This window comes from Meriones unguiculatus, chromosome 18 (assembly GCF_030254825.1).
Source record: "Meriones unguiculatus strain TT.TT164.6M chromosome 18, Bangor_MerUng_6.1, whole genome shotgun sequence".
Classification (NCBI taxonomy): domain Eukaryota; kingdom Metazoa; phylum Chordata; class Mammalia; order Rodentia; family Muridae; genus Meriones; species Meriones unguiculatus.
In genome coordinates, this window is record NC_083365.1 from 49,266,047 (window position 1) to 49,279,470 (window position 13,424).

At 48.1% G+C, this 13,424-nt stretch overlaps 1 protein-coding gene across 2 annotated transcripts in view; it reads right to left on the reverse strand.

Annotated features, from left to right (window-relative positions):
- The window catches only part of Lrp4 (LDL receptor related protein 4), a 53,031-nt gene that overhangs the window by 21,087 nt on the left and 18,520 nt on the right, over window positions 1-13,424 (reverse strand). Inside the window, exons 10-22 of one of the 2 annotated variants that reach the window (XM_021640805.2) lie at window positions 13,192-13,326; window positions 12,673-12,798; window positions 12,146-12,376; window positions 11,109-11,265; window positions 9,464-9,681; window positions 9,128-9,304; window positions 8,662-8,784; window positions 5,016-5,224; window positions 4,806-4,887; window positions 3,660-3,765; window positions 2,381-2,582; window positions 455-644; window positions 236-367 (exon numbers count right to left, since the gene is read on the reverse strand). In XM_021640805.2, the coding sequence (XP_021496480.1) occupies window positions 236-367; window positions 455-644; window positions 2,381-2,582; window positions 3,660-3,765; window positions 4,806-4,887; window positions 5,016-5,224; window positions 8,662-8,784; window positions 9,128-9,304; window positions 9,464-9,681; window positions 11,109-11,265; window positions 12,146-12,376; window positions 12,673-12,798; window positions 13,192-13,326 (2,088 nt within the window). Of the gene's footprint in view, window positions 1-235; window positions 368-454; window positions 645-2,380; window positions 2,583-3,659; window positions 3,766-4,805; window positions 4,888-5,015; window positions 5,225-8,661; window positions 8,785-9,127; window positions 9,305-9,463; window positions 9,682-11,108; window positions 11,266-12,145; window positions 12,377-12,672; window positions 12,799-13,191; window positions 13,327-13,424 lie in introns of those variants that run through there. The other variant, XR_009587426.1, reaches the window with a different exon arrangement.

Below are 13,424 nucleotides of genomic sequence, written 5' to 3' on the forward strand. Positions count from 1 at the left end.
TCTAAACAAACCATCACGTTGTAATCTTTGCCACAGTCTTTCTAGTAGGCGAGAAACAACAGAGCCTGGTCAACATTCCGTCTACTTGCTCCTCCGCACCTCTCTCGTCTCTTAAAAGTTCTCACTGCTCCGGGCTTCTGGAAGAAGCGGCGCTCAGATCCTCTGACCATGTCGGAGGACTCCTGCAGAGGAGGGACAGCCCCTTCTGTACCCAGCAGGGCCTGCTTTGGCTCACCTGGCGAGCATGTCTTGTCATCAAGCAGCAGGTTGATACCCGTGGGGCAGGTACAGCTGAAGCCGCGTGGATTTGGGGACCTGAGACACAAATGGCTGCAGCCGCCATTCTCCACAGCGCACGGCGTTGCCACTGTAACAGAAAGAGGAAATGTCAGTGGGGCAGGCGAGGGTCTGAGAAGGCTGAGGGAGAAGCCAGCCGCCGCTGATGGCTGCTCACCCGGAGGCCTCTGGCGGTGGAAGACGTGGATGTCCATGAGATTCTCCAGGTTCTCCTGAAGCGTCTCCCGGTCCAGCCCAGTCAGCCGGTCAGCACTTTGTATACTTTTGGTCTGCCAGTCCGTCCAATAGATGCGCTGTCCGTACAGAGTCAGCCCAAAAGGGTGGGGAAGCTGACTTCCAATTAGCACCTGGAAGGCCGCAACGTTTGTATCACGAAACAGTACAGGGACCGGGAAAGAGCTCAGCAAGGTGCTAGGCAGCAACTTCCTGTGACCTTGACCTAGACTTCCCCTCTCTCAGCTTGAGTCTACCAGTGTGTTAGCACCTACCTCAGTGCTATGTGATTTCTGTAAAATATCATTTACATATCACCAGTGTGTCTTGGCTTGAAACACAAATGGAAAATGAGCAGCTTTACAGTGGACACTACCTTGACCAAGCAATCAAGATCAATACCATAATAGCTTACAAAAGAAAGGGATTTTCCCTTTTTGAAAATGGAAATGGAAAATGGCCAGCAAGATGGCTCAGTGGGTAAAGGTGCTGGCCACCAAACATGGTCACCGAAGTTCAATCTCTGGACTCCACATGGTGGAAGGAGAGAGTCACCTCCTGCAAATTGACCTCCACACACAAGTACTGTAGTGCGCATGCACACACACATTAAATAAATAATTTTATTTTAAGTAGAAAAGTTAAGAAAGTCTGAGGAAGTAACCAGATTAGAAGTTAAAGAGACATGATTATGAGCTGGGCACGTTGGCAGAGGCTGATTGTCCCAGAACTGAGAGGGATCAGACAGGAAGATTGCCAAAGTCTGAGGCCAGCTTGGGCTACATAGTTAGACCCTGTCTTGGGCAGGGGGTTGTTAGGGTAGGGGTGGAAATCACTAAATGCAATGAGCGATTCGGATTAGATACGGGAGTGGAAGAGAAAAAAATTAAAATCAATAAAAGATATTACTGAAGAAACTGGAAATGAAGTTAAACACAGAATATGGATTATATAATAATATTATGCCAACATTAATTGTATTGCTTTTTCTTTCGGTGTGTGTGATATCTATGTGGGTACATGCCACAGTGCCTGTGTGAAAATTGGAGGGTAACCTCATGTAACCACCAGGCTCTGCTGTATATGCCACAATCACTGGTTTATAAGCCTCTGGTATTCTCCTGTCTCTGCCTCCCATCTTCCCTTGGGAGTCCTAGGATAACACATACTTTTGCTATGCTGTAAAGACTTTATGTGGGCACCAGAATTTGAACTCAGGTGCTCATGCTTACACTTTTACCTACTGTGCCAACATCCAAGTTCAATTTTACCATATAAGGTTCTTGTTCTTAAGAAATACATGCTGGAAAACATTGGAATTGTGGCAAAATGTCCTCAACTTCATCTCAGATGATTCAGAAAAATAATTGTGTGTGTATATTTATATTTATGTATGTGTGCATGCATGTGGAAAGAGAGGGGAGGGAAGGTGGGAGGGAAGGAGAGAAAGGGAAGAAGAGAGAGAGAAAGAGAAAATGAGAATGGTAAAAGATACGTGGCAAAGTATTATTCCTCTTATACTCTGGTAATTTTTCTGAAAGTTGGAAATGATAACGAAATAAACAACAGCAAAAGACAGGCAGTTCAGTCATTGACATGGCCTGCAACAGGCGGTTGGAAGTTTGTTGCGATGGATACTAGGAAGGCCTGTGTGTGTGTGCCCAGCCCATGGGTCACCCTAATTCCTAGTTTGCTTGAATTATAAACCAGCAGCCCTGTGTCCTCTGTAGCTACAGCCTTAGAGAACTAGCATCTGTCCCATGCTGATCCCGTGGCCTCTGGGTCCCCCTAATTCCTGTCAGCTGCCAGCCAGAGAATGCTGTCCTGCAGGCTTCCAGGGCCGGGGAGGATGCTTTAGCGCCACCTTTACCTTCCTCCTGCTGCCATCCAGCCCAGCAAATTCAATAGTCTTCATGCCGGCATCAGCCCAGTATAGCCGCTGGGACCCATAGTCAATTGCTAATCCGTTAGGCCATGTCAGGTTAGAAGAAATGATGACTTGACGTCTGGAGGCATCCATGCCAGCTCGTTCAATCTTGGGGCTTGCTCCCCAGTCAGTCCAATACATGTACCTGGATGTAAGCAAGGGGGTTCTTAGACCTCCAGTTAGTACCCAGTAGGGGGGTTTCAGTGTGCTTCACTCACTGGTACGGTGCTTCTTAGCAAACGTGAGGGTTCACTCCAAGCGGGGGAAAAAAAAATACCAGTGAGGAGGCAGGTCTCCAGAGGGTTTTAGGAGCTTATCCCAGCTTCCTGTCCAGCCCAGGGACTCAGAGCTGTCCCTGAAGGCCTTACATCCTTGGTCATATCAAAAGGTACCTCAGGGTCTTGATAGACGAGAGGCGAAGGCTTACAGAGCATAGAGCAGAAGAGGCAGCCTTGGGAGTGAAGACGGAAGGGGAAGGCGACTGAGCTCCCGTGTGCTGTCACACCCAGCAAAAACGTCCTCTTGACTGCACGTGTTAAATGGTTATGGCACATAAATTTACAGACTCCTACTATGAAGAAGAGCAAGGCAGGACTGTATACTAAAATGAGAAAGCTATGAAAGATATATAGCCAAACAGAAAAAAAAAAAATCCCAAGGTAGTTGTTTTTTTTTTTTTTTTGGGGGGGGGGTGTTTTGTTTTGTTTTGTTTTTGAGACAGAGCTCATATAGCCCAGGCTCCTGCTGAACTTGCTAAGTGGCCAACAGTGACCTTGAGCCTCTGATCCTCTTGCTCCTACCTTCTAAGTGCTAGGATTACAGGTACTTACTTGGTTCCAAAACAATATCACTTTTATAAAACTTAAACTGCTATCACCACCACCACCACTGCTGCTGCTGTGACCACCACCACCAATATTTGTAGGCATTTAGAGCAAAACATATTTTAGAAAAATATACCCTGAACTGTTGAAGGTAAGCATTTCACTTTCTACACATTTAAGATTCTTTAATGCTGAAACTGCTTTTATAAGCAATCAACAACAAAAACTTTTTTTTGGACAAAATTTAAAAGATTTCCTTGCCAGAGAGAAGGCAGGGATTTCACATCCCCTTTCTGTCCTTAGCACATCCACAAACCTGGCCCTTTCCCCTAATCTCCAGATTCCTCTCTTATACCCCGTTCTTGGGGGAGTCGGGGCTCAAAAGAGACAGTACATACCCGCCCATGGGTTCTACGACGATGTCCCGAGGACGATCAAGGTTCTCCCAGATGAGCACTGTCCTCATGCTACCATCCGTGTTGGCTACTTCAATTCGGTCTGTACCTACCAAGGAATAAGGGCACGCCTGTCATCCCAGCACTTGGGCAGGCAGAGGCAGGAGGATCTCTGTGAGTTGGAGGCCAGTCTGGTCTACAAAGTGAGTCCAGGACAGCCAAGGCTACACAGAGAAACCCTGTCTTGAAAAACCCAAACTCTAAAAACCAAAATAACAACAATAATAATAATTATTGTTCCAGTATTGTTCATTCTTCCTCTCCCAACCCCTGCCCAGCATAGGGGTTTGTATGCAGTAAATGCTTGGCAAAGATTTTGTGGTATTTAGTGACCGGAACTATGAGAAGAAATTCAAGGACATGATTAGCTTCACTCCTTGAAATAGCACAAGTTTCTAAACCTAGGAAATCCACTCTGTCCTATGATTCAAGGCAAGATTCTCAGATTTCAGTGCACATAAAGATGAGAAGAGCTCATTAAGACACAGATTTCTGGGGCTGGAGTGGTGGCTCAGGGGTTAAGAGTGCTTGGTTGCACTTGAAGAGGACCCGGGTTCAATTCCCAACACCTACACTAGGTGGCTCAAGGCTGCCCATAACTCCAGGTCCAGGGGATCTGACACCTTCTGGCCTCCACGGGCACCTATACACACCTGGTACACACAGGTAGGCACATACATATAAACAAATATTTAAAGATTCTTGCAATTAATTCCTCAAGATTTTGAGTAAGTCTGGGGTCCAGGATCTGAACTTCTCACAACTTCCCAGGACGTGCTAGTGCTGTTGTTCTGGAAACCACATTTTGGAGGAGCACTGCTTTAAAGGTACTCCTTTAAATGCCTCCCAAGCCTCTACCCACGCTAAGACTCATTTAAAAATCCCTGTTTTATCCAGACATTCATAAAAACAAAACAAAACAAAACAAAACAAAAACCCAGGTCATAAGCTCATTGTCCAAAATGCCTCAAAACTTGCATAAGCAGCAACCATAGCACAAAAGAAGTAGTAATTGGAGTAATAAGGGCTAAAGCCTCGTATGTAGACTTAGAAGATTCAGGGCAGCCAGGCCACGGCGTCCTTCCATACCTGCATCTGTCCAGTAGAGCTTGTTGGTGACCCAATCAATCGCCAGGCCAGCAGGGCTCTCCAAACTGGTGTCCACGACCACCTGCGCAGGAAGCAAAGCTGTATCACCCCCTGCACTCCTATTCCAGCTCCGGAGCCCGAATTCCACCAACTGCAAGGAGCAGAAGACCCTTCCCCTCCTGGAGGGCCGGGATCCACACTGGGCCCTACCTCCTGTCCTGTTCCATCCCACTTGGCCCTGCTGATGGTATCAGTGCTGACATCTGTCCAGTACACGTGGTCATCCCGGGAGTCCCAGTCAAGGGCCACAGCACTGCGCACGTCAGCCAGTGGGATGACGTCGTCGGACAGGTCCTCTGTGTCAAAGCTGATCCGACGGATGTCCATCCTTCGGGCAAAAAGCAGGAACTTGTCAAGACCTGATCAAAGGCCGAGAGGGGTCTCCTTTTAATGCTCTAAATCCAGTGACAGTGACAGGCACAGATGTTCACCTGCGTGTCACCTGGTGCAATCACGCTTCCTGGGACCTGCTGCCCTCCGCCCCCTGCTCTTCACCCTGCGCGCGCCCTGAAGCACAGCGTGGCCCATCCTGGTGTAATGAGACTTCAGAGTCCAATGGAAACAGATTTTACCCCACCGCTTAGGTGTCCTATCAGCTTCATTCGAATCATGCTCTCCTCTGGCTTCTCTTGACCATTTCCAGTGCTGTGGCTGGACCACTGCCTACTCCCAGCCTACTTCTGAGACTTTTATTCTATTTCAGGCCTTCTGATTTTCTGTTGTTGTTGTTTCCCCGAGACAGGGTCTTACTACATAGCCTAGGCTCTTCTCAAACTCTCCATCCCTGCCTCGGACTCCTAAGTGCCGGAATCTCAGTGAGACTGCCTGGCTACAGTTTCTGCTTCTATTCTGTTGTCTGGAATGATCCTTCCGTGTGCTGCTGTCCTCACAGATGCAGCCAATGATGACTGTTGACTACGCTCCTTCCTCACCAGGCACTGGGCTTTATGATTAGAGAAGCTGAATGCCTGGGATAGACACACAGTGTAATTTTACTTCAGCCATAAAGAAAAATAAAATTATGAACCTTGCAGGAAGAATGGATGGAAGTATTATATTATTAAGTGAAGTGACTCAGACTCGAAAAGTTAAAACAAGAAAACATTTCTCTCTAACATGTGGATTCTGTCAATGTTTATATGCATGTATAAGTGGGTATGAAAGTGGGCATAGGCTATGAAATTACATAAGAGATCACAGAAGAAAAAAAAAAGCTGTTGAGGAAAGGGGGAGGACAAAAGGGCACATGGCCCCAGAGAGTAACAGAGGCCAAGAGAAGTACAAGGGTATAGGAGTGGGGTATATACAGCTGTGCAGGGACATGGGGGAGAAGAGGGAAGGAGAAACAACAGAAACAAATTTTGTTTGCAAAGTGCCATGAGAAAACCTAATTCTTTGCATGAAAAAACAGTTGAGTGCTTTGTGGTGCATGTTATTCTTGCTCCCATTTTCAGATGAGCATCTGAGACTAGCAGACATCAGGGGACAAGTTCGATGGCTGTGTACCAGAGCTGGGCTCAGGCGGAGGCTCAGGCTCCCTCCCTCCCTCCCTCCCACAGACAGAGCTCTGACCACTGTTCTCCACAGCAGCTTTTCCACCCTCTGGGCCTCCTCTGGCTTGTCTGAGCACTTTTCCAGTACAGTTAGCCTTTGCTATGTGCAGATCCTCAATTCACAGACACTCCAGGTCCTTATACAATACAGGACAGCGCTTTTGTATAACCCGTGTGCATCCTAAATAATCTAAATAGTCTCTAGATTACTTGTAATGTATATCCATATATCTAATGAATATAGTGTTTGCTGGACACTGTTGTTATACTGTATCCTTCCCCTTTTCAGAAATACGTGTGTAAGCCTTTAATCCCAGCATTTGGAAGGCAGAGGCAAGCAGATCTCTGAGTTCAAGGCCAGCCTAGTCTGCAGAATGAGTTCCAGGCCAGCCAAGGCTACACAGAGAAACCCTGTCTCGAGTAACCAAAAAAAAAAAAAATTGTTTTTATTTCTAAGCGTGTTTTTGCCTAATGCGTGTATGTGTAGCACATGTGTGCCTCGTGCTCTTGGAGGCCAGAGAATGTCATCACATCCCGTGGAACCAGAGATACAGGCAGTTGTGAGCCACCATGTGGGAAATGGGAACTGACTCTGGGTCCTCTGAAAAAGCAGCTGAGCCCTCTCTCCAGTGCCTATGATGTATTCTTTAGAGAATAACGACCAGCAGCAGATGCAGGGCCACTAGGATGGCTCACTTGCCACCACACCTAACCATCTGGGTTACGTCTCTGGGACCTACACAGTAGAAAGAGCGTTGTCGTCTGACCTCATATGCGTACGTCCATGTAGTGCATTTTTTAAAAGGGTGAAACATCTTCGGTACAGACACAATTTAAAAATTTCCATCCACAGCTGTTTAATTCCACAGACAAGTAGCCCACAGATACGGAAATCCGACTATGTATTGATACTCTGCCTGACTTTACCAGCTGCCTCTTCCAAGCTTTGTAAATCTGTGGGAGGATGTGCCTAGAAGCACCTTGGGTCTCACTAGAACAACAGGAACAGCTGTCAACAAAAGACCGCATGGGAAAGCGGGTGGCACGGGCCTTTAAAACCAGCACTCGAGAGGCAGAGGCAGCAGATCTCTGAGACCAGCCTGGCCCACAGAGTGAGCTCCAGGACAGCCAAGGCTGCACAGAGAAAGCCTGTCTCAAAAAAACAAAACAAACAAAAACACGATGTATGAAACTAGTTCTCAGGATGTATTTGAATGAAACCTCTGAATGTTTTCCCTGACTGCTCTCTGGAAAAGGCCCAGAGAATGCCTGTGTGTGTGTGTGTGTGTGTGTGTGTGTGTGTGTGTGTGGTGTGAAATTGTATATGGCTGTGTGTGGTCATGTACATGTGGAAGTTGGGCATCTTCCTACAGCTCTCCGCCTTATTATTTACTTTGAGACAAGTTCTCTCATCGAACCCACACCTCACTGGTTTGCCAGACTGTGTGCGTCAGGGATCTGCCACACCCATCCTGCTCTGGGGTTACAGATAAACGGCCCCATGCCTGGATTTACATGGGTGCTAGAATTTGACCTCAGCACGACAAGCACTTTCCCAACCGAGCCATCTCTCTAGCCCCAACAGTTTGATTTTAATTAGGTTTAAGAGAGCCAGTGGATAACACAGTAGTAAGGCGACCTAGAGAATTATCCCTGGCCTCTTGCTGGTCATGCCCTATGCCTAATCAACTCCTCAGTGGAGTAGGCTTAGAAAAAGCCATTTGTGTGCTGAGATTTCTAGGGCTGATTTTGCAAGGTAAAACTGTGTTACAGGAGTTCCAAGGAACCCAAAGTAGAGATTCTGGGAGAAACCATGAAACCCTATCATCTACTTGTTGGTCACAGAACATCATCCGGGATCCCAGTTGTTCTCTGTTCTAGTAACACTAGGTCTTCTGTGGGTCAAGCTAAAGGCACAGAGGATGGAGATCATTGTCCTGCTTTTTAGAAGAACTGGACCTTCTTTCTGACTAGACCGAAGGCACCCTGCCTGGTGGAGTGAAAGCTAAGCTCCGTTGCAGGTGTCACACACTTAGTGGTGCTACTAAGCCTTCAGCTGACACTGCCTGTTCCTGGTCCTGTTCAGCTTTGACATGGGAGCCCTCAGCCTCTGAAGTTTGTCATGGGCTCCTTAAGTCGTCTGACACCCTCTACCGCAAGTCATCCCTCCAACTCCTCTCACTGTTCCTTCTGTCCTTCCTCACAGGCACCTCCACTAAGGCTGGTATCCCAAACCCACTTACTCTGGGCACAGGCATGGCTGTTGATCTTTCGGAAGCCAGTGGGGCAGGCACAGGTGTAGTTCTGACCACTGGGTAGACACAGGTGAGTGCATCCTCCATTGTTGTCCCCACAGCGGTTTTTCCCTGCTCAAAGAGTCCAGAACAAGACCATCAGGAGAAATTAAAAGTTTACAAAGGTAGACCCCACCCACCAGCCCAAGGGATGGAGGGCTGGGCTCTCTTCAGATAAGAACTCTGTCTTACTAATTTTGATATCTGTTCCAGATGTGAGCACAATGACTCACAGGAGAGGCCTGTAAATGTTCCACCCTAAATGTCCAGCAGAGGGAGCAACGAGCCCATGTCATTGCCTCACCAGCATTAATAGTACCTATGACAAGTGCCAAGAGCTCCAGAAGCACTGGCATCCATGTCAGTACTATAAATCTAGGTCACTTTTTGAGGTTCTTTTTTTTTTTTCTTTTACCTGCAGGTTGGCGCTGGGGATGTAAGGTATGAATGTCCATGGGGAAGTGGAGCTTGTTGCGAATGATCTCCTGGTTCTTCCCAGTAAACTTGTTGGCACTATTGATGCTCTTGGTGTGCCAGTCTGTCCAATACAAGCTGTCTTCAAACACTGTGATGGCAAAGGGATGTGGGAGGCCTGGAGACAGTCCAAAAAGACCTTAGTCCAGACATGGCCTGCCATGGCCCCCTGAGCCCAGACCTGGCAACTACACAGATCTCACCCTCTGCCAAGGCTCCTTGGGGCAGGACTGGGGAAGGAGTAGAGAGATGAAAGAGAGAACATCAAAGGCCTCACCCTGACTAATGACAGCCTTGCGGTGACTCCCATCTAGATTGGCCCTCTCGATGACGTGGTGCTTAGCGTCCACCCAGTACATGCGGCGTCCGGCGTAGTCGATGGTGAGGCCATTGGGCCAGAAAAGATGAGTGTCGGCGATGATGCGCCGTCCAGAGCCGTCCATGCTGGAGGCCTCAATGCGTGGGGTGTTGCCCCAGTCTGTCCAGTAAATGGTTCTGGAAAGCAAGGAAATTAAGAGATGGGCCGAGGAGGAGAGATAAGTACTAACCAGGCCAATCCCCAGAAAGGGTTTGACACACAGGGTTCCACCTGCACGCCTGGAAGGCATTTTATTTACCTGTCTACACCTATTTTGGGGGCAAGGTCTCACTGACTAGCCTCGGCTGGCCTGGTACTCACTCTGTAGGTGAGGCTGGCCTCAAACTCAGAGCTCCATCTGCTTCACTGAGCACTGGGGTTAAAGGCATGCGCTACCATGCCCAGCTTTGAAAGGGGCTTTAAAAAAAAATTATTATTTTTAAATGCTTTTCCCCCAGTGCTTGAAGACTGAACCCAAGGGGTTAAACCCCGAGCCTAATGCCGGGCAGCTGTTTTCCCACTGAACTGTATCACCAGCTCTGTAGAACAATGTTTTTTTAAATATCTGGATTTAAGTGTTTTGAGACTACATTTATTCGTGAGAAATATTTTTTGAGTGTCTGCTGTGGAAAGGGCATAAGTCGGCACTAGGAACAGAGCAGAAGACAAGACAGGTAACAATCCTGTTGCCTGTGAAATTGACAAGAGAGTGTGCACTGTATACGTTAGCACAGGCATGTTGCTCCCGCTCAGTCTTGTGTGCCGCCTCATGTGTTTGGAGGCCCCTCTCCCACAACTGCATTTCTCAAACAACTGACGTGTAATTGCAGGCTCTTAAAAAGTCATTCCCTCAATTGGTGACATGGAATGTACACAAGCCAGAGGCTAAGATTTTGCATTTCAAGAGAGACTTCAATGCGAGAAACTTGTCTATTAACTTTTAAAATTATTTCAAATTAAAGATATTAATTAGCTTGACTACTAGCTGCTTTAAATTAATAATAACTTTTAATTAGCCCTACTTCATGGGCTAATAAAAAAACATTAAACGATTCAAACTTTCCTAATTTGTAAATTTATTCCATTTGAAATGCTCCATTATTTTATCTTAGAACATCTATAAAAGCAGTTGTGTTTGTTTATTGAGATCAGGGCCTCAGTAGCCTGGGGGGATCCCCTGCTCTGCTTATGCATCTCCTTAGGCACAGATGCACATATATGTATAGGTGCATATATATGTATGCATGTGTATATACATATGTATGTATACATGTATACATGTGTATACATGCGTACATACACACATGTATACTTTTGTTTGTTTTTTATTTTCCAATTAAGAAATAAATGAAGGAAAAAAGAGAAATAAATAAAGAGAGCATGGAGAGATTGACTAACCCATTCACGGCCACTTACTATAGAGCCAGGACACAAGGGCATCTGGGTACCGAGCTCACGTTATCAACATCACTCTGAGAATGACACTCAAAGTCTGGCCCAGGAGGCCTGAGAACGATCCCTCCCACCTACAGGAGGGACTTGGAAACTTGAGACACCTACTCACCCCTCCATGGGGTGCAGAGCAATGGCCCTGGGCTTCTCCAGGTTCTGCCACAGCAACACCTTCCGGTGGGCCCCATCCAGATTAGCCACCTCAATCCTGGATGTCCCTGAGTCAGTCCAGTAGAGCTTGTCGTGGACCCAATCCACAGCCAGGCCCCCTGGTGAGAGAAAGAAGCAGGAAACTGATAGTGATTCACCCTAAGAAGTTCTGTGTCTCAGAAACAAGAGCAGAGGCTCACAAGAGGCTGCTTCTGGGGCCAGGACCTTGTTTACACAAACTTTACACGGTGAGTGCTGCACTTCCCGCAAAGTGGAAATACAGAGAAGTCAAGCAACTGACCAAGGTCTTGCATTTCTTCCTCATGCAGCCGAGGATGACCCTGAAACTCCTGACTCCTCTGCCCTTAACCTCAGGAATGCATCACCACAGCCAGGATGGATAGCAAGCAGACTCTAGACTTGGTGTTTTGTTTTATTTTGTTTTGTTTTCTTTCCTTCCTTCCTTTTTTGTGGCTGGTTCTGGGGATGGAACTCTGCCTTTCACAAGTAGGCAACTGCTCTACCACTAGCTTTAACCCCAGTCCTGGATACTAGCTTCTAAGTCACTTAACCTGCTTGTAGGATCACTTGAGGTCACCGAATTAGCTATTGCTTTTTGTTTGTTGAGACAGGGGTTTCATGTATCTCAGCCTGGCCTTAAACTGGTAGTTTAAGACATGTAGTTAGGAATGACCTTGAACTTCTGGTCTGTCTGCTTCTACCTCTTCAGTGTTGGGACTACAGGCATCTCCACGTTGGGTGTATGCAGTGCAGGGGGATCAAACCCAGGGCTTGATGTATTCATGCTAAGCAAGCATTCTACCAATTAGGCAACACCTTCAACTCAACAGTTGGTTCCTATCTCAGAGTTCCACCCAAGATTTCACTGGAAGAGACATTCTTCTTTGTGCAGTTTATAAACACTGGCCTGTCCCCTTCTTTCCACTGATTTTTGTACATGGTGGCTCTGGCTCTCCACTCGGGGTCTTGTTTTCCTACCTGGGCTCTCTAGCCCAGTAGACACAACCTCCTCCACATTGCTGCCATTAAGGTTGGCACGGAGGATGCGGTCCAAGGTGACATCAGACCAGAAGACCAGCTCCCGCCGGTGATGAAAGTCGAGGGCGATGGCATTCTCCAGGTTGTTGAGGAGCAGCGTGTACTCGGAGCGGTGCGGGAGCACCTGCCGGATGTCGATACGATTGGCAAACAGTAGCACGGGTTCTGGCCCTGGACACAGCATAGAAACAGGACCCCACTGGGCTTCAGGGCCACCAGACTCTTCAGCACGCACCCTCAGGCTCTCAGCCGATAGCTGGGACCCCATGCCCACTCGAGAATGTCCCAAGCTGATGACTTCTGTCCTGGAAGAACAGACTCCCCTCTCCAACCCCAACCCAAATCACCTTTTACTTGAGGCCCAGACTGCAACTTGCAGAAATAAATCTACTTTTCAGCAAGTCCTTCAGCTTACAGCACCTGCCTTGTCCCTGTTCACACACCCAGCCACGTGTGACACTCCTTACCCAGAGCCTTGCAGCTGCGCCGATCGGGCCGTAGCTCATACCCTGCTTCACACCAGCACTGGAAAGCTCCTTCACTGTTGGTGCAGCCCTGGCTGCAGTATCCCTCCTCGGCACATTCATTCACATCTGTGAACACCAGGCGGGGTCAGGAAGCCTGCCTACTGCCATCTTCCCACTCTAACTCACTCCTAAGCTACCCAGCTGGTTTCCTGGTCACATCCCCATATCCCCATCTACTGCCTCGGCCTGGTGGGACTCAGGGCTTTGAGGTCACGCAGACCTGATTTCAAACCCCCACCTCTGCTGTTTTCTGGCTGTGTGTGTGGCTTTGGGTAAGTCACTCACCTATATTCTGCCCTTTTGTTTCCCTATTTGCAACATGGGAGAAAGGATCCCCACTTCCCAGGGTTAGCGCAGAGGCGAGAGGAAGTCAGGCTGATCTGATAGGCCACACACAGCTTTCTGTGTACTGCTCCCACCCGGCATCCTGGCTCTGCCCCAGCGCGGGCCCCCGCTCACCCTGGCACGTTCTCCCATCCTCTGCGAGCCGGTAGCCCGTGTGGCAGGTGCACTGAACGGCTCCTCGAGCCATCTGACACTTCTGGGCGCAGCCGCCGTTTTTAACATTGCAGTTCTCCTCACCCGTCCGGGGCCCTGTGCCGGCCAAGCCAGGGTTGGGAGAGGAGCCCAGAATCCACCCCCATAAAGCCAACTTGGCATTCCACCTGGACCACGAAGAACAGCTCCCGAAA